This window comes from Oncorhynchus nerka, linkage group LG2 (assembly GCF_034236695.1).
Source record: "Oncorhynchus nerka isolate Pitt River linkage group LG2, Oner_Uvic_2.0, whole genome shotgun sequence".
NCBI lineage: Eukaryota > Metazoa > Chordata > Actinopteri > Salmoniformes > Salmonidae > Oncorhynchus > Oncorhynchus nerka.
In genome coordinates, this window is record NC_088397.1 from 44,217,754 (window position 1) to 44,242,455 (window position 24,702).

General features: G+C 42.4%; 1 protein-coding gene across 1 annotated transcript in view; it reads left to right on the forward strand.

Moving 5' to 3' along the window:
- LOC115135693 (metabotropic glutamate receptor 4-like) overlaps positions 1–14,221 on the forward strand; it is a 278,426-nt gene extending 264,205 nt beyond the window's left edge. Inside the window, exons 9-10 of the mRNA XM_029670652.2 lie at positions 5,489–5,735; positions 11,348–14,221. Coding sequence (XP_029526512.2) covers positions 5,489–5,735; positions 11,348–11,397 — 297 coding nt within the window. The 3' untranslated portion in view covers positions 11,398–14,221. The remainder of the gene's footprint in view (positions 1–5,488; positions 5,736–11,347) is intronic.
- Positions 14,222–24,702: the final 10,481 nt, after the last annotated feature.

Consider the following 24,702-nt stretch of genomic DNA (forward strand, 5'->3'; position numbering starts at 1 on the left):
TCTTAGGCTCGCTAAAGAAATGCAGGTCCGTAGAAAAACATATGTTCTATATGTGCAGGTCTGCCAATAGCACTCCTCTAATATGCACTGCTCTGAATGTGCTGAGGAAGAGGCAGATTAGGGGAGAAGTACAGGCGAATGATCCAGCCAGTCTACTGTCTTAGTCACAGTCTGAAAAAGGGTTTGCTCTGATATACACACACAGCCCCATGGTGGACGGTTAATTTTAGGCTTATTCAACAGAACTGCAATGCCAAACAGTAATTCAAATGTTCAGATTGTACAGTGAATGAATTCTAATGGTCAACTCTGCATTAACCTCTTAAGTCGACCCTCTACTTTTTTGAACATTCTGTTAAAAATCGCGCAACATTTCAGCGCCCTGCTACTCATGCCAGGAATATAGTATATGCATTTGCTTAGTCTGTGTGGATAGAAAACACTCAGACGTTTAAAAAACTGGTTAAATCACTGCTGTGGCTTTACCAGAACGGCATTTACATCGAAAAGCACAGGAAAAACTGATCACTGAAAATGGGAAAATATATCCATGCGCTACTTGAACCCATTGATAAAGGTGAACCACAATTAATTGACTGAGGTTGCAGTACCTACAGCTTCCACACGATGTCTAGAGTCTTGTCATTTCCCTTCGAGTTTTTTCTTGGTCAAACACATGCAGGGCACCGTATCTCCTTAGGTCTAGGACCGGATATTTTCGTTGAGTTTCTAGCCGGACATTTTTCCAGACGGACAGCTAATGATCTTTACATCGCCTCCTGATGAATTTTATCGCTTATTAACGTTTACTAATACCTAAAGTTGCATTACAAACGTATTTCGAAGTGTTTTGTGAAAGTTTATCGTCGACTTTTTGAATTTTAAAAATGACGTTACGTTTTGAAACGATGTTTTTTCGTTTATCACACAGTCTACATATAACGATATCTAGGCTTTATATGGACCGATTTAATCGAAATAAAGACCCAAATAGTGTTTATGGGACATCTAGGAGTGCCAACAAAGAAGATGGTGAAAGGTAATGAATGTTTTCTATTTTATTGTGCGGTTTGTGTAACGCCGAAATGCTAATTATTTTGTTTACGTCCCCTGTGGGTCTTTTGGGGTGTTACATGCTATCAGATAATAGCTTCTCATGCTTTCGCCGAAAAGCATTTTAAAAATCTGACTTGTTGCCTGGATTCACAACGAGTGTAGCTTTAATTCGATACCCTGCATGTGTATTTTAATGAACTTTTGAGTTTTAACTAATACTATTAGCATTTAGCGTAGCGCATTTGCATTTCCAGAGCTCTAGTTGGGACGCAAGCGTCCCGAGTAGAAGCAACAGGTTAAAGGATGACATGCTTTGTATTTGTATTTGTATTTATTATGTATCCCCATTAGCTGTTGTCAAGGCAGCAGCTACTCTTCCTGGGGTCCTGCAACACGAAGGCAGCTATATACAGTCATGGCCAAAAGTTTTGAGAATGACACAAATATTAATTTTCACAAAGTTTGCTTCTTCAGTGTCTTTAGATATTTTTGTCAGATGTTACTATGGAATACTGAAGTATAATTACAAGCATTTCATAAGTGTCAAAGGCTTTTATTGACAATTACATGAAGTTGATGCAAAGAGTCAATATTTGCAGTGCTGACCCTTCTTTTTCAAGACCTCTGCAATCCGCCCTGGCATTCTGTCAATTAACTTCTGGGCCACATCCTGACTGATGGCAGCCCGTTCTTGCATAATCAATGCTTGGAGTTTGTCAGAATATGTGGGTTTTTGTTTGTCCACCCGCCTCTTGAGGATTGACCACAAGTTCTCAATGGGATTAAGGTCTAGGGAGTTTCCTGGCCATGGACCCAAAATATCGATGTTTTGTTCCCCGAGCCACTTTTGCCTTATGGCAAGGTCCTCTGTCATGCTGGAAAAGGCATTGTTAGTCACCAAACTGTTCCTGGATGGTTGGGAGAAGTTGCTCTCAGAGGATGTGTTGGTACAATTCTTTATTCATGGCTGTGTTATTAGGTAAAATTGTGAGTGAGCCCACTCCCTTGGCTGAGAAGCAACCCCACACATTAATGGTCTCAGGATGCTTCACTGTTGGCATGACACCGGACTGATGGTAGCGCTCACCTTGTCTTCTCCAGACAAGCTTTTTTCCAGATGCCCCAAACAATTGGAAAGGGGATTCATCAGAGAAAATTACATTACCCCAGTTCTCAGCAGTCAAGATGCACTCACACCTGCCTGGTGCCATTCCTGAGCAAGCTCTGTACTGGTGGTGCCCCGATCCCCCAGCTGAATCAACTTTAGGAGATGGTCTTGGCGCTTGCTGGACTTTCTTGTATGCCCTGAAGCCTTCTTCACAACAATTTAACCACTCTCCTTGAAGTTCTTGATGATCCAATTAATGGTTGATTTAGGTGTAATCTTACTAGCAGCAATATCCTTGCCTGTGAAGCCCTTTTTGTGCAAAGCAATGATGCGGTTCCTTGCAGGTAACCACGATTGACAGAGGAAGAACAATGATTCCAAGCACCACCCTCCTTTTGAAGCTTCCAGTCTGTTATTCAAACTCAATCAGCATGACAGAGTGATCTCCAGCCTTGTCCTCGTCAATGCTCACACCTGTGTTAATGAGAGAATCACTGACATGATGTCAGCTGGTCCTTTTGTGACAGGGCTGAAATGTAGTGGAAATGTAGTGGGGATTCATTTCATTTGCATGGCAAAGAGGGACTTTACAATTAATTGCAATTCATCTGATCACCCTTCATAACATTCTGGAGTATATGCAAATTTCTGTCATACAAACTGAGGCAGCAGACTTTGAAAATTAATATTTTTGTCATTCTCAAAACCTTTGGCCACGACTGTACAAAGATGCATATAGAAGTATTCCTACCTTCAATGTCTCTGACAGTCTGACATACTGACACTGGAGTCAAAATGACCATAAAGGAATTGAATTTATAAAAAGTCCATATTGATACCGAAACACTAAACAAGTTCACTGACAAAGTCGTGAAAAATGTGAAGAATTGAATAAACCGCCTTTAGACTATGATATGGTCAAAATAACCCCAGTCGGTGGTATGAGGGTTTAGAAGTTAACATCCCATCATGCTTAATTGCCCAGTTGTCCATTATTTTGGCTAGAAGAAAAGTGACTTTGAAAGACGGGTCTCAAAGTAGCATAGTGGGTTTAAAGTGTGTGTGTGTGTGTGTGTGTGTGTGTGTGTGTGTGTGTGTGTGTGTGTGTGTGTGTGTGTGTGTTTCACCAGATCCCATCCAATTGAACACTTACAGGAGATTCTGGAGTGGCGCCCGAGACAGCGTTTTCCACCACCATCAACAAAACACCAAATTATGGAATTTCTCGTGAAAGAATGGTGTCACATCCATCCAGACACTTGTAGAATCTATGCCAAGGCGCATTGAAGCTGTTTTGGCAGCTTGTGGTGGTCCCAAGCCCTATTAAAACACTTAATGTGGTTACCTGTGACACAGGATGGTCATAATGCTTCTTGACAGTGTCATTAAAGTGTATTTTTAAGTTATTTAAAATATGATGAAAAAAACATGATTGCAAAAAATTCATTACAACAACAAAGGACTTATGAAACAAACTTTCAAACTAAAGGAAACTTCTTGGCATGGAAACGTTTTGATTCTCTGCCATAATATAACGCAATATATATATGTCACAACAAGTGTAAATCTATGGGTCGTGGCAGTGTTATGACCACATTATGACAGGTTATGACATGTCATGTCAGCTGTTATGACATGGTTATGACCGTGTCATAACGTAATATGGCGGTGGGTGTCAAGTAAAGTTGAACCATTAGTACAATACAGCAGCAGATAACATAAACCAAATAATCGATCAAATAATTTCCCACTACAACTTGTCCTGATTGTCCCCGTTTATTTATTTGTTCTTAAATGAATCCATGGATAACATCTTGGGTCCTGAATCCCCCCATAAGACTGCAGAGCCAAACACAGCCCAAAGCAGAGCACTAGTGGACTGTGTCTCCACAGGTGTGAGAGGCTCTACCACCGCTGGCATCTGCTCCTCTAACGTCCCATCCACTATTCTCGATGGTGCTGCCCTTCACCTAGGTGGTAAGCAAAGCAATCTGGAGAGAAAGCGGAGCGTCTTAGAGGGATAGACGTAACAAAAACAAACAAAGACACACTAGCAGAAGTCAAGTCTGGGGATGCTACACTATGTTGATGAAACAGCAGGAGGGAATTTCTTGCTGCATTAAGATAGCTAGCTACGAAGGTCTAGTCAAACCGAACAGATTAGAATTATAATGGTCTCTCAGTCAAATACCTTACAGGTTAACACATTATTGGTATTTATTGATTTCATTACATGTTAAACGAGATGTGTCAGTGTAGATTATGTTTGTTTTAGGTTGGGTCATACAGTGTCATGGTATAAAATAATTTGGGTCTATACCATCTTATATTAGCCCAACCTTTTAATTGCTTTTCCCTCATCAAGTTAGGTGATCAGTATTTGTAACAATGTACTGTATACATTACAATTCATACGAGCCTGTCCCTCCCATTTAATGTTCTCAATAAGATGGCCTAATTCACACAGTTCTGCTTTGCAAACACTTAAAATGGAGTGAGGGAGACTGCTGATCAGCAAGGCCCTCCCCTGTGATTCACAATGTTCAGCCGTGGATAAAAAATTCATGAGGTTATTTCGTTTTTTTATGGGGCAGCTTGTAGTGAATCAGAATAGGGCAGATAGGCTGGTGTTATGACATTCCGTTTTAAAGGTTGACGTGATGGCCATGTTAAAACAAGCACTGCCGAAAATCAACAAACAAGAGAGTCTTGGTTGCATGCACCGCGGTGGTGGTGGTGGTTGTGTGTGTGTGTGTGTGTGTGTGTGTGTGTGTGTGTGTGTGTGTGTGTGTGTGTGTGTGTGATGGGGGGGGGTTATGAAGAGAGGATCAAGCCATCCTACCAACAGATACCTTTATTAATAATTGACTTCTGTCATGTGAAATGTAATGAATAATAGTGATACACCACAAACATGTCTCATATGCTTTAGGCTTACAGTGTATACTCTATTACACATACTCGTTACACAGGCACAAGAACTTTGGTGAAGAGTAAAGCTTTGTCATGGATTGTACGGTGTATGTTGTGTTTTTCACAAATCATTTCCGTCTCTTCATGAAGGACATACAGCAAGGACAAATGGACAGAAGTGTTTAACCGCAGATAAGGACATGAGCATTAACATCTAGAGTAAACCACCAGGGATGTGGTGGAGCAGTAACTGTCGATTCTTAGTGCTCTTTATTAACTTCAGGCAGGGAATATAGCCCAGCAGATTGTGTATGGTTCCCGACACCGGTTACATTAACCCTAATCTTAACCCTACACTTAACCAATTTCGATCCGTAGGTCTAACAGAGTCTCCATGACATTACTTTACAGATGTACATCCAGACAACCACGCTGACCATCTCTGTGAGCCTGAGTGCATCTGTCTCTCTGGGGATGCTGTACATGCCCAAGGTCTACGTGATCCTCAGGCACCCGGAGCAGAACGTTCCCAAACGCACACGCAGCCTCAAGGCTGTGGTCACAGCTGCCACCATGTCCAACAAGTTCAACCCCAAGGCGAGCCTACGTCCCAACGGAGAAGCCAAGTCCGAGTTGTGTGAGAGCCTGGAAACACAAGGTGAGTTATAAGGTGAAGATTAATATATGCTATATATACTGAACAAAAATAGAAATGCAACGTGCAATAATTTCAACGATTTTACTGAGTTACAGTTCATATGAGGAAATCAGTCAATTTAAATAAATTCATTCGGCACTATTCTATGGATTTCACATGACTGGGAATACAGATATGCCTTTGTTGGTTACAGATACCTTATTAAAAGAAATGGGCCTCTCAATGGGCCTCAGGATCTCGTCAAGATATTTCTGTACATTCAAATTGCCATAGATAAAATGGAATTGTGTTCGTTGTCCGTAGCTTGTGCCTGCCCATACCATAACCCCAATGCCACCATTGGGCACTCTTTTCACAACGTTGACATCAGCACACTGCTCACCCACAATTCTCTAAAACAATGCTGGAGGTGGCTTATGGTAGAGAAATTAATTTCTTATTCTCTGGCAACATTCCTGCAGTCAGCATGCCACTTGCACACTCCCTCAAAACTTGAGACATCTGTGTGTGGCATTGTTGTGTGACAAAACTACACATTTTAGAGTGGCATTTTATTGTCCCCAGCATAAGGTGCACCTGTGTAATGAGCATGCTGTTTAATCAGCTTCTTGATATGCTTCACCTTATTTCAGGTTATGAAATATGGGACCAACACTTTACATGTTGTGTTTATATTGTTGTTCAGTGTACATGTCAGCCTTGGCTGAGAGCACCCTTGTGTGTCTTTAAATGTTACATGTATTTTACCCTTCAGGCACTGTAAATTATGTGAATGAATTGGTTTAAGAGGTGGAAAGCAAAGTCTCCAAATCATTATTTACTGGCCACCTTGCGTCATTGTTATTTTACACTTCGATTGATGTAGGAAATGAGCTGCCATTTTTTATTTTAAGTCAGTTTGTGAGTTGAGGGAGGCATTAAAACATTCCATGATAGGCTCAAAATCTCCACTGTGTGTGGATATCACTAAGGAGGGCATTAATACCAGGAGTGGTGTACTGTATAGTTCTACTTCACCAGATACCTCAACGCCATACACAATTAACCTATGGTATTGTATTGAATGTATGAGATCCATTTCAATGCTTGTTATACACCATATATAATAACAACCATGTTTTATTTTAGAATTTCAACGCATTCGGTTGACTATCACAGAAAGACACTGTTTAATATGCTGAACAGGTATATTTTCAGCAGTTTGGCTCAGATTTGTGGCTTTGTGTTCAAAGCCCGGTGTAATTAATTGAGAGGTAAATGAGTTTCCTTTCTGAACCAGCTGAACCTCTCTCTGCTTGAGTCCATCTCCCTCTAATTTCAATAGCAATAAAAATGCTTGGTGGTTTCTGGGACACTCTGGCTTTATACAACTGTGGTAAATAATGATTTCAACCATTGACTCAGCAGAAAATGTCTCAGGTGATGGCCAAAACACTCACCCACACGGCTGGCTCGCTTCCCTCAGAAAAGAAAAGAGGGGTCTAAGTCGGTAATGTCTGTCAATAGAGATAGACTCCCTGTTTGTTGGTAAATCTGAATGACGGATGCATATCGTGATGATTCACGGTTCCCCGAGAGCTAGTCTACAGTATTTTGGGGATTATTTAGCCCCTGCAAATTTTATTCCACTGATAACAAAAGTACAGAGATGTTCCCCAAAAATACATGGTAGACAATTTACTGTAGTTGTTTATATTGAATGCAACATTGCAAATATTTGATGGCAAAAGGACGAGGATGCTGAGCATGGTGTGGCGTTACATAACATCTACACATAGGCCTTTATCTTAAAAACATGTATTTAGTTTAACGACGACAGTGACGATGTAACAATAAGTGAGGGGAGGGAGATTTGATAGCAAGCACAAATTCCTCGCCTATCTGTTTACAAGGGGCATACAGTGCATAGGTATTTGAATAAGCACCATTTGTCATTGCCATTACGGACACATTGCATGATGGTGCGGCAAGTAGCCTAGTGGTTAGTGCATTGGGCCAGTAACCAAAAGGTTGCAGGATCAAATCCCTGAGCTGATAAGGTAAAAGTCTGTTATTCTGCCCTTGAACAAGGCAATAAACCCACTGTTCCCTGGTAGGCTGTCATTGTAAATAAGAATTTGTGCTTAACTGACTTGCCTAGTTAAATGTAAAAATTATTATTTTTTAAATACCTGTCTCGCCGTCTCTCTGACTGGCTGACATTGGTAGCAGGGATGGTAAAATTTATCCGCTCCGGCTCAGTAGATCAGATAAGACGGTCAGGACAGAACTGGAGAGTTGAGGCTTGATTACCCAGTAGACAGGGTAGGAAGAGGTGGAGGTCTGGGAGGGGATTGAGAGCCCCCCCACTGTACAAATACGACAGGGACAATTTACTGTGTGTGTGTGTGTCTATATATATATATATATATGTACACACACACTACTCTTCAAAACTTTGGGGTCAGTTAGAAATGTCCTTGTTTTTGAAAGAAAAACAAATTTTTTGTCCATTAAAATAACATCAAACTGATCATATATACAGTGTAGACATGGTTGATGTTGTAAAAGACTATTGTAGCTGGAAATGGCAGATTTTTTTTATGGAATATCTACGTAGCAACCCTCACTCCTGTGTTCCAATGGAACGTTGTGTTAGCTAATCCAAGTTTATCATTTTAAAAGGCTAATTGATCATTAGAAAACCCTTTTGCAATTATGTTAGCACAGCTGAAAACTGTTGTTCTGATTAAAGAAGCAATTAAACTGGCCTTCTTTAGACTAGTTGAGTATCTGGAGCATCAGCATTTATGAGTTCAATTACAGGTTCAAAATGGCCAGAAACAAAGACGTTCTTCTGAAACTTGTCAGTCTATTCTTGTTCTGAGAAATGAAGGCTATTCCATGCGAGAAATTGCCAAGAAACTGAAGATCTCGTACAACGCTGGGTACTACTCCCTTCACAGAACAGCGCAAACTGTCTCTATTCAGAATAGAAAAAAGAGTGGGAGGCCCCGGTGCACAAATGTCTTTTTTAACCACAATCCGTTCATTTTTGGACAATGATTGAACTGCATCCCTCTCTGTCTTGGAATGATTACATCGTGTTCTCCACATCAAAATTTACCTTTGTGGCAAATGTATTTAGTGTGGCAATCTGGACGATGGGACAAAAGGTGGACTTGGGCTTAAAAGGTGTTTGATGGCACAGAAACTGCCTGACCTGTCTGTAGTTGGAGAGATGTGTTGCTTGTACCAGGCCTTCAGATGTAGATTCCTGTAGAAACAAAATAGGTCAATCTTTGTATTGAATTAATTTGTTGAGTATGTGGGGGCAAAGGACAGTCCTTTAGACAAAACCTTACACAATCATCAGAAAGGGGTTCTCCAGAAAAGTTTATCACAGCCTTGTTCTGGTCCTGCTCCGTGTGGTTGGATAGTCTTGATTTCTTCCTCCCCCTCCGTGTTGGCCTCTTCCGCATCCTCTCCCTCTTGGAAGGAGCTGGCCTCGGAGTGTCAGGGGTGATCCTCATCATCACTGCTCGTTAAGTTGAAAGAAACAGCTTCCTCCTCTAAGGATGTGTTGGTTTTCTCCAGGCAAAGAGAAACAGTTAAACCAAAGGGAAAGTTTTGGGATTTACAAACGACAGGCCACTAAGTACCCTGGTTTAAATGAAGATACGGATTTACAAACTACAGGCCACTAAGTACCCTGGTTTAAATGAAGATACGGATTTACAAACTACAGGCCACTAAGTACCCTGGTTTAAATGAAGATACGGATTTACAAACTACAGGCCACTAAGTACCCTGGCTTAAATGAAGATACGGATTTACCAACTACAGGCCACTAAGTACCCTGGTTTAAATGAAGATACGGATTTACAAACTACAGGCCACTAAGTACCCTGGCTTAAATGAAGATATGGATTTACAAACTACAGGCCACTAAGTACCCTGGTTTTAATGAAGATATGGATTTACAAACTACAGGCCACTAAGCACCCTGGTTTAAATGAAGATATGGATTTCTCACCTTTTCTGTAGGGTCGTGATTGGTCCATTTGCTGTCATCTAGTGGACATTTTTCTCTATTGCACTCAGCTATGTTTAGACTGTTGTTGTTCATGTTTGCTGTGTTCTAGTGTACTGTGTAATATATTGCTTTCTTATTCTTGACACTTCTCCCAGTCATATTTAAGGTTAGAACTACCTTTCTATGCGTTCTGATACTTCTAGCTTGGGGTTGAATTTTTTGACAACGTAGCTACAGTATTTCACTTTTTAATGTATAGTATTGCTAACTAGGTGTGTCCAATCAATTTTGTAACCACTCCCTCTTCCAATTAGGGCTAATTGGAAAAGCTGTTCAAAAGAGGACATTGTATTAGTCATGCAGCTGAAACGCGTCAGATTTCTTAAAACTTTGTTTCTATTGAACATGCCATACAATTAAAGGCAGTTTAATTAATTATATGGAAAGTGCCTTGGTTCTTCTTTATTTTTTAGTCTAAAGGCCGGTTTTATTGCTTCTTTAATCAGAACAACAGTTTTCAGCTGTGCTAACATAATTGCAAAAGTGTTTTCTAATCATCAATCAGCCTTTTAAAATGATAAACTTGGATTAGCCAACACAACTTGCCATTGGAACACAGGACTGGTGGTTGCTGATAATGGGCCTCTGTTCACCTATGTAGATATTCCATAAAAAAATCTGCCATTTCCAGCTACAAAAGTAATTTACAATATGAACAATGGACTTTATTGACCACTGTATTTTTGACCAATTTGATGTTATTTTAATGTACAAACACACTACTGTTCAAACACATACACTGAGTATTCCATACATTAAGAACACCTTCCTAATATTGATTCCTCCCTCCTTCAGAACATCCTCAATTTTTCAGTGCATGGACTCTACAAGCTGTCAAAAGCGTTCCAAGGGGATGCTGGCTCATGTTGACTCAAATGCTTCCCACATTTGTGTCAAGTTGGCTGGGTATCCTTTGGGTGGTGGACATTTATTGATACAAACGGGAAACTGTTGATTGTGAAGAACCCAGCAGCGTTTCAGTTCTTGATACAAACTTGTGCACCAGGCACCAACTGCCATACCCCGTTCAAAGGCACTTCAATTTTTTGTCTTGCTCATTCACCCTCTGAATTGCACACATAAGTACATAATCCATGTCTCAATTGTCTCAAGGCTTAAAAATCCTTCTTTAACCCGTCTCATCCCCTTCATCTACACTGATAGAAGTGGATTTAACAAGTGACATCAGTAAGGGATCATTGCTTTCACCTGAATTCACCTGGTCAGTCTATGTCATGGAAAGAGCAGGTGTTCATAATGTTTTGTATACTCAGTGTACCTACAGATACATCTATATATGAAACTTGGTCCAACCTGTAGCTGAAACGACATGGTATTTACTCTTAGGTGGATATAACATAATTTATGTTTCTGGATATGTCATCATTGATATCCACCTGTCAATGTACTAAGCACAAAGTAGAAATTCTGCACCACTACTTACAAACCACAGTGTATACAGTATAGCAATAACTTTGATGTCGCGCTGACCTTGCCTCTGCGTTGATCTCATCTCCTTCTTTCTCTTCTCTTTCAGCTTTCACCACAAAACAAACATACATCAGCTACAGCAACCATGCAATCTAGGAGAGGAAGGCCATCATCATTGCTCAGGATGGTCACCTCGTGGGACATTTTCTTATGCAGTGTAAATGGGGGGAAAAATAGAGCAAGAAAATGGACATGGGACATGTGAGGATCACTAAAGAATTTCATAGGGAGTAGCCATTGTTAAGGACGGAGAAAAGACAAACAGAGATGCAGGAAGGGACCCTCAGGGGACCCCAACAGAACAAATACAGTATAATTGTGATGTTCCATCTTGTGTTGGCCATGGCAGACAAGACAAACACTTCCCTCCTGGCCAGAGTCCAGAGTACAGAGAGGATTCATGCAGGATGGGGCTTCTAATCCCTTCTTGTTGTTTACATTTCTGCGTTACCTTCTCTTTCACTATGACTTCCCATCTCAAGCTGACAATTGAAAGAATCTGTTTAGGTGTGTGCAATTCGCCATGTTGTAGTCTGCCAGTGTTGTCATCAGTAAGTGACATTGCTCTCAGTGCTTCGGGAAGTTGCAGAAACACCAGTTTAAGAGTGATCCATCCTTAAATGTCTAGGAAGACTTTAAATCATGTAATTGTTAAAAGATATACTTCTAAAAGTATTCCAGTTTTTTTTTAAATACTGGATGGAAAAAATTATTCCAACAATGCAGGATACTTGTACTCCATCATAAAAAATATATAATGATGTTGACAACAAAGAATATGGTCATTATTGATTTTAAGCATGCCAGTTTGAACATCCTGTGTTGTGTTGTTAAAAAAATATATATTTAGAATGCGTTCAAACTATGTTGCAGTGTCGTTCCCATTGTTTGGGCCTCAGCCTATTGTACGTATTCTCCAAACTGGTCTAGTGATTGATCTTTGTTTATTTGTGCTAAAGTGAGGCCCCTAAAGTGAGGCCCTACAGTGAAATACCATAGCTGACCCCAATCCATTTCCACCAGCTATACTCCTGGTCACACATAGAGGTTTTCATTGATTGATATGATTTATTTAAGCTCCATACACCTACCAGTGCCCAGTCCACATGGGATAACACAACACTACTAAATACAATTGTCCTTTTACTCAAGGTACAGCTAAGTTGTACAGATCTAAATCCATTAAAATGGAGATAAAGTATGCACTGGCGAGTTGCCACAAAGTATTCATTCACCCAAGATGATATCCATCAAGAGACTAATTCATCACACCAAAAAAATGTCATCTCTGAGGACTGTCATGTTCTGTAAAATGCTTCAGGGATATGTTCGTATACTTTATGACTGATGCCTCAAGCTGCAGAAAATAACCTACTCAAGACAAAATGCAAAAGGATCCAGTACTCATTTCAGTTGCCTACCGCTCTCTGAATAAATACAATATATGACCAAAAGTATATGGACACCTGATCGTCGAACATCTCGTTCCAAAATCATGGTCATTAATATGGGGTTGGTCCCCCCTTTGCTCCTGTAACAGCCTATGCTGTTCTGGGACGGCTTTCCACTAGATGTTGGAACATTGCTTCGAGGACTTGCTTCAATTCAGCCACAAGAGCATGAGTGAGGTAGGGTACTGATGTTGGGCGATTAGGCCTGGCGGGTTGAGGTCAGGGCTCTGTGCAGGCTAGTCAAGGTCTTCCATACTGGTTTCAACAAACCATTTGTCAGGCTGAAACAGGAAAGGGCCTTCCCCAAACTGTTGCCACAAAATTGGAAGCACAGAATAATCTAGTAAGTCATTGTGTGCTGTAGCGTTAAGATTTCCCATCACTGGAACTAAGGGGTCTAGCCCGAACCATGAAAAATAGCCCCAGACTGTTATTCCTCCTCCACCAATCTTTGAATTTGACACTATGCATCCAGGCAGGTAGCGTTCTCCTGGCAACCGCCAAACCCAGATTTGTCCGTTGGACTGCCAGATGGTGAAGCAAGATTCATCACTCCAGAGAACTCTTTTCCACTGCTCCAGTCCTATGGCAGCAAGCTTTACACCACTCCAGCCGACACTTGGCATTGCGCATGGTGATCTTAGGCTTGTGTGTCACTGCTTGGCCATGGAAACCCATTTCACGAACAGTACTTGTGCTGACGTTGCTTCCAGAGGCAGTTTGGAACTTGGTAGTGCTTCAGCACTCAGCGGTCACGTTCTGTGAGCTTGTGTGGCCTACCACTTCGAGGCTGAGCCGTTGTTACTCCTAGACGTTTCCACTTCACAATAACAGAACTTACAGTTGACTGGGGCCGCTCTAGCAGGGCAGAAATTTTACAGATGCCTTTTTGGAAAGGTGGCATCCTATGATGGTGCCACATTGAAAGTCACTGGGCTCTTCAGTATGTTCATTCTACTGCTAATGTTTGTCTGTGGTGATTGCATGGCTGTGCGCGCAATTGTATACACCTGTCAGCAACGGGTGGGGCTGAAATAGCCAAATCCACTCATTTCAAGGGTTGTCCACATTCTTTTGTATATATAGTTTATATCAGAGGTGGGTTCTGTAAATCTGAGCAGCCCTTTAGTTTTTCTAGGGAAAAATTGTGAGGTCACTTGTGATGTGAATCCAATGCTTCTTTTCCATCTATCCCTCTGTATTACTTTGAACACCAGTTGTGTTGCAGAAATAAAATAATTTGAGTGCTGACGAAATTAGTTAATGTATGTTATTAAATAGATTGATGATGTCTGCTTTTATGTCCCGACAAAACTGAAAAGGGAAAAATGTGAACAAAAAATAAACAGTGCCTGACTATCTGACTATGTATTTGTAAAACCTATTGAAAACTAATGAAGTGTGTGGAGCATGTCCAGTTATTTTTATACAAAATCACATTTCTAATTAAAATGTTTTTAAAATTCCAAGCCTCTCTTCTTTTTCTCTCAGTATTGCATTTGTATTGCATTTTTATGACCGAAAGAGTCTGTTGTTCAGAATGGGAAACAGTAAAGTAATAATTGACTGTAAAAGTGCAACATTTGCCTGTTCCGTATGAGAGGAGGCCTCACTCCCCTGGTCTGGAGAAGTAGTCAGACATGTCAGATAGAGAGGGAGAGAGAGAGTGATAAAGTGATGTTATTAATTTAGATGCAGAAGTACGGGAAGATTCAGGCTATGACCAGATCATGTTATGTAGATAAGCCAAGGAAAGATGTATTTTTAAAAAGAAGTAAAAACATATATTTTTTAAATAAATAAATAAATGCAGGGTATAACTGCAGAATGTTCTGTCTTTTCCATTGACAAGGCAAAGTAAAGACAGTACAGTATGAAGATAGGTAGAAACTGCTTCTCCAATAGAAATCCCCGATCACGCTTCTAGGCAATGTCATGGGCAGAAACATGTCATCAGGTCTAACCGTCTTCTCACGCCAAACAATGAATGTGCAGGTCATCAAATCAAAGGCACTCCTTTGATATAAAGTTGTTTTTGAGAAAAAAGGACATTTGAAAATGTGTCAGTTTGTCACTTTCTGTCACGACTTCCACCGAAGTCGGCTCCTCTCCTTGTTCGGGCGGCGTTGAGCGATCGACGTTACCGTCTTTCTAGCCATCGCCACTCCATTTCTCATTTTCCATTGGTTTTGTCTCGTCCCATTACACACCTGGTTTTCATTCCATAATTACTGCATGTATTTAGTCCTCTGTTTCCCCTCCATGTCTTTGTGTGTAATTGTTTGTTTGTGATGTGGATTATTGTCGGGCGCTTTACTTTTGCCATGTTCCTTGTTTTTGGCACGTTATTGTTTTTATGTGCTGTATATTGTGGAACGGAATTCAAGTGCGCCTGTTCACGACACTCTGCTCTCCTGCACCTAATAAGATGTTCAACTACTTAAGACTCAAATCTAGGTTGTGCCTTTAGATTTCGAGAAACAACTAAGGCAGAATGGGAAGTCAATGAAAGAAGTGAAACAAACCCCGGGTTGGTCTGCTTCGCAAGCGTTCCTGGAAGTCTCACGATGTTGCACCTCTGGGTTTAGAAAGTCTGTGCTCTTACATTAACTTAACTGGTGAAATAATATCACTATTTGGCAAAAACCAAACCAACAATCACACAAACTTGTTAACACTTTATAATTACTCCACGTAATAAAGCATTTATAATGGATTAGTAAATAGTTTATTCATCATTTCTTAATCATCACTCCCACATTTGCAAATGTTAGTAACCTAGTTGTTCACACATTTATAAGCAACTTTTAAAGTATTTAATAATGATTCATGAGATCATTAGCCTCTAGTGACACCCCATCCCGTGAACGGGACCCTTGTCATCATCTGACACTAATTAGCATAACGCAACGGACATAAATCTTCCTAGAAAATCTTCCTATTCATGAAAATCACAAGTGAAATATATTGGAACACAGCTTAGCCTTATGTTAATCACCCTGTCATCTCAGGTTTTCAAAATATGCTTTACAGCCAAAGCTAGACAAGCATTTGTGTAAGTTTATCGATAGCCTAGCATAGCATTATGCCTTGCTAGCAGCAGGCAACCTTGTCACGAAACTCAGAAAAGCAATCAAATTAAATCGTTTACCTTTGATGAACTTCGGATGTTTTCACTCACGAGACTCCCAGGTAGATAGCCAAAGTTCATTTTTCCCAAAATATTATTTTTGTAGGCGAAATAGCTCCTTTTGTTCTTCACATTTGGCTGAGAAATCGCCCGGAAATTGCGGTCACGACAACACCGAAAAATATTCCAAATTAGCTCCATAATATCGACAGAAACATGCCAAACGTTGTTTAGAATCAATCCTCAAGGTGTTTTTCAAATATCTATTCGATAATATATCCACCGGGACAATTGGTTTCTCAGTAGAAGCGATTGGAATAATGGCTACCTCTGTACTTTACGCAAGATTTTCTCCGGTAGCATCATGTGACCACTTGCGCAATGTAGCCCCCTACGGGTATTCTTCAACATCAATGCGTAAAACTACGTCACAATGCTGTAGACACCTTGGGGAATAAGTAGAACGTGTAAGCTGGTTCATAGCACATTCACAGCTCAATGGGGACTCATTGGCACGCAGCGCTTTCAAAATATGGGGCACTTCCGGATTGGATTTTTCTCAGGCTTTCGCCTGCAACATCAGTTCTGTTATACTCACAGACAATATCTTTACAGTTTTGGAAACATTAGAGTGTTTTCTATCCAAAACTCAATTATATGCATATTCTAGCATCTTGTCCTGACAAAATATCCCATCTGAAACGGGAACGTTTTTTTCCCAAAAATGAAAATACTGCCCCTAGAGTCGCAACAGGTTAATGAAGTATTTTTGTCTGGTGTGGGCTACTAAATTATATGAATACTTTGAGTGACCAATGTAATTTCTATCAGCAGTGCATGATTCTCCTTATGGTCTCAAAGTGGCCCCTAGAATATATCAATGGTTAATAAATATTTTATCTTAGGGCTAGGTGTTCCGTCAGCGGGACACCTGCCGACAACATCCGGTGAAATTGGAAGGCGGCAATTCAAAATAATATTCGTAAAATTAAACATTCATGACAAAACAAGTGTCTTATATTATTTAAAATCTTAACTTCTTGTTAATCTAACTGCGTTGTCAGATTTCAAAAGGGCTTTACAGCAAAAGCATACCATGCAATTGTCTGTTGACAGTGCCCCACATCAACATATTTTTCAACCAGCACCGGCTTCACAAAATTACAAATAGCGATTAAATAAATCACTTACCTTTGAAGATCGTCCTCTGTTTGCAATTCAAAGGGTCCCGCTACAACATGACTGGTCATTTGTTCTATAAAATCCTTCTTTATATCCCAAGAAGTCTGTTTAGTTGGCACCATTGATTTCAGTAATCCACTCGTTCAACATGCAGACAAAGGAGTCCAAAAGACTACCAAACTAAACTTTGTCCAAACAAGTCAAACAACATTTCTATTTAATCCTCAGGTACTCTAGAATGTAAATAAACTATAGTATTTCACACGGAAAGTAGTATGTTCAATAGGGAATGAAAATTGTGCGCACCCTCTCCCTCGCGCGCCGATTTGCTTCAGGTGGTCCACTAACAAAAACTCCAAATACTTGTTCGTTTTTCAAAAAACAAGCCTGAAACCTTAAACAAAGACTGTTGACATCTAGTGGAAGCCATAGGAATTGCAATCTGGGTAACAGAGTTACATAGAAACAATAGGTTTCCATAATAAGAGAAGTGCGATTTTTGTTTGCCATATCAATTCTGTTATAGTCTCAGACATTATTTTAACAGTTTTCGAAACTTCAGAGTGATTTCTATCCAATGCAACCCATTATGTGCATATCCTGGATTCTGGGCCTGAGTATCAGGCAGTTTACTTTGGGCACGTCTTACAGGTGTAAATTCAGGAAACTAGACCCTAGCCCTAATAATTAAATATTAATGAGGTAAGGAAACTAATATCTGAATACATTATTTTGCTTAACTATGCCAGTACATTTAAAGAGTTACTACCTTTAAATGCCCAGTAAAGGTGCAGCCAAACAAAGCCATGTGTGAAAATAGTCTGCAGTTAAAAGGCTGAAGCACTGGAAGCGTTTAAATGTTATACATGTAAAATGTCTACCTGCAAATCATACATGTAACATTTCTACCTCCAATCCCAGGCAGGTAACCTAGTGGTTAGAGTGTTGGGCCACTAACTGAAAGGTTGTGAGTGTAACGGCTCTCTTCTATCGCCTCCTCTGATGAAGAGGTAGAACAAGGATCGGACCAAAATTCAGCGTGATGATGATTCATGATATTTTAATGAAGGAAAAACTGTACAACAGAAACTACAAAAATAACGAAATGAAATAACGAAAACCGAAACAGCCCTATCTGGTGCAAACACAAAGACAGGAACAATCACCCATGAAACACTCACAGAATATGGCTGCCTAAATATGGTTCCCAATCAGAGACAACGATAATCACCTGACTCTGATTGAGAACCGCCTCAGGCAGCCATAGACTACGCAGACACCCCACAAAACCCCAAGACGAAAACACACCACAATAACCCATGTCACACCCTGGCCTGACCAAATAAAGAAAGAAAACACAAAATACTAAGACCAAGGTGTGACAGAACCCCCCCCCCTCCCCCTAAGGTGCGGACTCCCGGACGCACATCAAAACCATAGGGAGGGTCCGGGTGGGCGTCTGTCCATGGTGGCGGCTCCGGCTCGGGACGTGGACCCCACTCCATAAATGTCTCAGTTCCTCCCCCTCGCGTCCTGGGATAGTCCACCCTCGCCGCCGACCATTGCCTAGTAGTCCTCACCCAGAACCCCACTGGACTGAGGGGCAGCTCGTGACTGAGGCAGCTCGGGACTGAGGGGTAGCTCGGGACTGAGGGGAAGCTCGGGACTGAGGGGAAGCTCGGGACTGAGGGGCAGCTCGGTACTGAGGGGCAGCTCGGGACTGAGGGGCAGCTCAGCACTGAGGGGAAGCCCAGCACTGAGGGAAAGCCCAGCACTGAGGGGAAGCCCAGCACTGAGAGGAAGCTCAGCACTGAGAGAAAGCTCAGCACTGTGAGGAAGCTCAGGCAGGTAGTTGGCTCCGGCAGAACCTGGCTGGCTGGCGGATCTGGAAGAGTCTGGTTGACTGGCAGATCTGGAAGAGTCTGGTTGACTGGCAGATCTGGAAGAGTCTGGCTGACTGGCAGATCTGGAAGAGTCTGGTTGACTGGCAGATCTGGAAGAGTCTGGCTGACTGGCAGATCTAGCTGCTCTGGCTGCTCCATGCAGACTGGCAGCTCTGGCTGCTCCATGCAGACTGGCAGCTCTGGCTGCTCCATGCAGACTGACAGCTCTGGCTGCTCTATGCAGACTGGCAGCTCTATGCAGACTGGCAGCTCTGGCTGCTCTATGCAGACTGGCAGCTCTATGCAGACTGGCAGCTCTGGCTGCTCCATGCAACCTGGCAGCTCTGGCTGCTCCATGCAGACTGGCAGCTCTATGCAGACTGGCAGCTCTGGCTGCTCCTTGCAAACTGGCAGCTCTGGCTGCTCCATGCAGGCTGACAGCTCTGGCTGCTCCATGCAGGCTGACAGCTCTGGCTGCTCCATGCAGACTGGCAGCTCAGGCTGCTCCATGCAGGCTGACAGCTCTGGTTGCGCCGAACAGGCAGGAGACTCCAGCAGCGCTGTAGAGGAGGAAGGCTCTGGCAGCGCTGAACAGGCGGGAGACTCCAGCAGCGCTGTAGAGGAGGAAGGCTCTGGCTGTGCTGAACAGGCGGGAGACTCCGGCAGCGCAAGTGAGGAGAAAGGCTCTGGCAGCGCTAAACAGGCGGGACGCACTGAAGGCCTGGTGCGTGGTGCTGGAACTGGTGGTACTGGACCGAGGACACGCACAGGAAGCCTGGTGCGGGGAGCTGCCACCGGAGGACTGGTGTGTGGAGGTGGCTCTGGATAGACCGGACCGTGCAGGCGCACTGGAGCTCTTGAGCACCAAGCCTGCCCAACCTTACCTGGCTCGATGCCCACTCTAGCCCGGCCAATACGAAGAGCTGGTATGTATCGCACCGGGCTATGCACCCACACTGGAGACACCGTGCGCTCCATAGCATAACACGGTGCCTGCCCGGTCTCTCTAGCCCACCGGTAAGCACAGGGAGTTTGCGCAGGTCTCCTACCTGGCATAGCCATACTCCCTGTGAGCCCCCCCAACATTTTTTGGGGGGGCTGACTCTCAGGCTCCCATCCGCGTCGCCGTGCTGCCTCCTCATACCAGCGCCTCTCCGCTTTCGCCGCCTCCAGTTCTTTCTTGGGGTGGCGATATTCTCCAGGCTGAGCCCAAGGTCCTTCACCGTCCAGTTCGTCCTCCCATGTCCAGTCCCTCTCTCGCTGCACCTTGGTGCGGCTACACTCCCCTGGTTTAGCCCAGGGTCCTCTCCCGTCGAGGATTTCCTCCCAAGTCCAGAAATTCTTGTCGCGCTGCTTCTGCTGCTGTTGTTGCCTGTTACCACGCCACTTGGTCCGGGTGTGGTGGGTGATTCTGTAACGGCTCTCTTCTATCTCCTCCTCTGACGAAGAGGTAGAACAAGGATCGGACCAAAATGCAGCGTGATGATGATTCATGATATTTTAATGAAGGAAAAACTATACAACAGAAACTACAAAAATAACTAAATGAAATAACGAAAACCGAAACAGCCCTATCTGGTGCAAACACAAAGACAGGAACAATCACCCACGAAACACTCACAGAATATGGCTGCCTAAATATGGTTCCCAATCAGAGACAACGATAATCACCTGACTCTGATTGAGAACCGCCTTAGGCAGCCATAGACTACGTAGACACCCCACAAAACCCCAAGACGAAAACACACCACAATAACCCATGTCACACCCTGGCCTGACCAAATAAAGAAAGAAAACACAAAATACTAAGACCAAGGCGTGACAGTGAGATTGAATCCCCGAGCTGACAAGATCAAATATGTTGTTATGTCCCTGAACAAGGCAGTTAACTGTTCCTAGGCTGTCATTGTAAATAATAATTTGTTCTTATTAACTGACTTACCTGGTTAAATTTAAAAATATATACCAGCACTAATGAGGGAATAAACATCTAGAGAGAAAAATGGTCCAGTCCGGCCAGCTGTTGTCTGTCGGCTACATCTCCCTGTTTTATGATTAGATCGCGTTTGCGAGGTTGACAACATTAGCAAAACATTCACATTACAACTCTTCCTCAAGTCCACTACAGTTTTTTTCAATATATTTCCTTTAACATCCTGTGTTGTATGCTTATTACTTTACCATTGATATGTTCTATTTTGAGATCTGAAGGAGCATCAGGTAGTTACTGGAATGACTACCAATGTCCATCTTTTTTTAAATAAAAGCCCACACTTTAGATGATGCCATGCAAAAGGACCTAACAAATGTTTGGTAAAACGTTTATTTAAGTGATAATTGCCAGAGAAGACGGTGTTTGGCGGATATATTGGCACAGGTGTTGTTACGACCGAGATGAAGCCGAGGGCCGGCGAACCCTGCCAATATATCCTCCAAACACCGGCCTCTCAGGCATTGTCACTTTTATTCAATGGGTCACCAACATATTAAAATAATGATTTACATATTGTCATTTTTTAAATACATTTATTCATACTATTTCATCCTTACACAAGGTATAGTCCTGACACAAATCTAGAGTTGCTACCCAAGCCAGCTGGTCGTTCATTCTATCAGTTTGGTTGCCAGAAGCACGTCCCAGTATTTTTGTTCTATATCTACAGCTCATTCGGAAAGTATTCATACCCTTTGACTTTTTCCACATTTTGTTATGTTACAGCCTAATTCTAAAATTGATTCAATAGTTCCCCCCCCCCCCTCTTTAATCTACACACAATACCCCATAATGACAAAGCAAAACCGTTTTTTAAATAAATTTTTACAAAATGTATTGAAATTAAAAAACATTTACATAAGTATTCAGACCATTTACTCAGTACCTTGTTGAAGCACCTTTGGCAGCAATTACAGCCTCGAGTCTTCTTGGGTATGGCACCACATGCTAGGCACACCTGTATTTGGGGAATTTCTCCCATTCTTCTCTGAAGATCCTCTCAAGCTCTGTCACGTTGGATGGGGAGTATCGCTGCACAGCTATTTTCAGTTCTCTCCAGAGATGTTCGATCGGAAATTCCGAGACTCCTGTTGTCTTGGCTGTGTGCTTAGGGTTGTTATCCTGTTGGAAGGTAAACTTTTACCCCAGCCAGAGGTCTGGAGTAGGTTTTCATCAAGGATCAATCTGTACTTAGCTCCATTCATCTTTCCCTCGATTCTGACTGGTGTCCCAGTCCCTGCCGCTGAAAAACATCACCACAGCATGATGCTACCACCACCATGCATCACCTTAGGGATGGTGCCAGGTTTCCTCTAGATGTGACGCTTGTCATTCAGACCAAAGGGTTTAATCTTTTTTTCTTCAGAATAGAATATAGAATCTTGTTTCTCATGGTCTCAGAGTCCTTTTGGCAAACTCCAATTGGGCTGTCATGTGCCTTTTACTGAGGAGAGGCTTCCGTCTGGCTACTCTACCATAAAGGTCTGATTGGTGGAGTGCTGCAGAGATGGTTGTCCTTCTGGAAGGTTCTCCCATCTCCACAGAGGTACTCATTGTTGTCAGTGATCAGGCCTACCACTGTTGTGTCATCAGCAAACTTAATGATGGTGTTGGAGTCGTGTTTCGCCACGCAGTCGTGCGTGAACAGGGAATACTGGAGGGGACTAAGTACACACCGCTGAGGGGCCCCAGTTTTAAGGATCAGCGTGGCAGACGTGTTGTTGTCTACTCTTACCACCTGGGGGCGGCCCGTCAGGAAGTCCAGGATCCAGTTGCAGAGGGAGGTGTTTAGTCCCAGGGTCCTTAGCTCAGTGATGAGCTTCGTGGGAACTATGGTGTTGAACGCTGAGCTATAGTCGATTAACAACATTCTCACATAGGTGTTTATTTTGTCCAGGTGAGAAAGGGCAGTGTGGAGTGTGATTGAGATTGCATAATCTGTGGATCTGTTGGGGCGGTATGCGAATTGGAGTGGGTCTAGGGTGTCCGGGTGGATGCTGTTGATGTGAGCCAAGACCAGCCTTTCAAAGCACTTCATGGCTACCGCCGTGAGTGCCACGGGGAGGTAATCATTTAGGCAGGTTACCTTCGCTTCCTTGGGCACAGGCACTATGGTGGTCTGCTTGAAACATGTGGGTATTACAGACACGGTCAGGGAGAGGTTGAAAATGTCAGTGAAGACACCTGACAGTTGGTCCACGCATGTTTTGAGTACACGTCCTGGTAATCCATCTGGCCCAGCAGCTTTGTGAATGTTGACCTGTTTAAAGGTTTTGTTCACATTGGCTACCGAGAGCGTTATCACACAGTCATCCAGAACAGCTGGTGCTCTCGTGCATGCTTCAGTGTTGCTTGCCTCGAAGCGAGCATAAAAGGCATTTAGCTCCTTTGGTAGGCGCGCGTCACTGGGAAGCTCGCGTCTGGGTTTCCCTTTGTAGTCCGTAATGGATTTCAAGCCCTGCCACATCCGACAAGCGTCAGAGCCGGTGTAGTAGGATTCAATCTTAATCCTGTATTGACGCTTTGCTTGTTTGATGGTTCGTCTGAGGGAACAGCGGGATTTCTTATAAGCGTCCGGATTAGTCTCTCACTGCTTGAAAGCAGCAACTCTATCCTTTAGCTCTATGCGGATGTTGCCTGCAATCCATGACTTCTGGTTGGGATATGTACGTACAGTCACTGTGGTGACGACTTCATTGATGCACTTATTGATGAAGCCGATGACTGAGGTGGTGTATTCCTCAATGCCATTGTGTGAATCCCGGAACATATTCCAGTCTGTGCTAGCTGTACTCTACCTCAGGCGAGCAATACCTTGAGACTTCTTTAATATTAGACATCGTGCACCAGCTGTTATTGACAAAAAGACACACACCCCCACCCCTCGTCTTACCAGAGGTAGCGTCTCTGAAAATCCCGCCCGCTCTACATTGTCCGTTTCTTCGTTCAGCCACGTCTCGGTGAAACATAAGGTATAACAGTTTTAATGTCCCGTTGGTAGGATAATCTTAATAGTAGGTCATCAATTTTATTTTCTAACGATTGCACGTTAGCAAGGATCACAGATTTCCGGCGTCTTTTCTTCACGCAAAGTCTGCGGTGGCTAATCGCTTTTCTGATGTCCAGAAGTTATTTTCCGTCATAAGAGACAGAAACAGCAACATTATGTACACAATAAGTTAAAAAAAGAAGTTACACAAAACACACAAAATAATCACAAAATTGGTTGGGAGAATGTTAAACGTCAGTTGTGTTCTACGACGCCATCTTTATTTTTATAGTGGAAATCAAGTTTTTAAATTGCCTGGCTGGCTGACAAGACAGTGGTTTGCGCAGTCAGATGGAACGGAGTAAACGGGCATTTTGAAGTCATAGATTTAGCTGGTAGTAACTTGTGGAATGGACATCGGCTGGAATGCGGTTTTAACCAATCAGCACTCAGATTAGAACCACCCATTGTATAAAAGGGACCTATATTATACATATTAGGAATAGAGTAATGATTTATTACTTGGAGTTATTATGAAGTGCTATCACAAATTATAACAGTTCATTATAATTTTTATAAAGAATCTATAAACTAAATACAGTTAATAAACCTGTAAACTCCTTTAGAAGTCATTTTTAGATATGCCTCCATGTTACCTTCATGTTACCGAAAAAGGATCTGTTGACAATATTATATATAACAATAAAGTTTAGTTACAGAGGGACAACAAATCCTGCCAGTTAGTTTGTTCAATTTCCTGTCATTACTTGTGA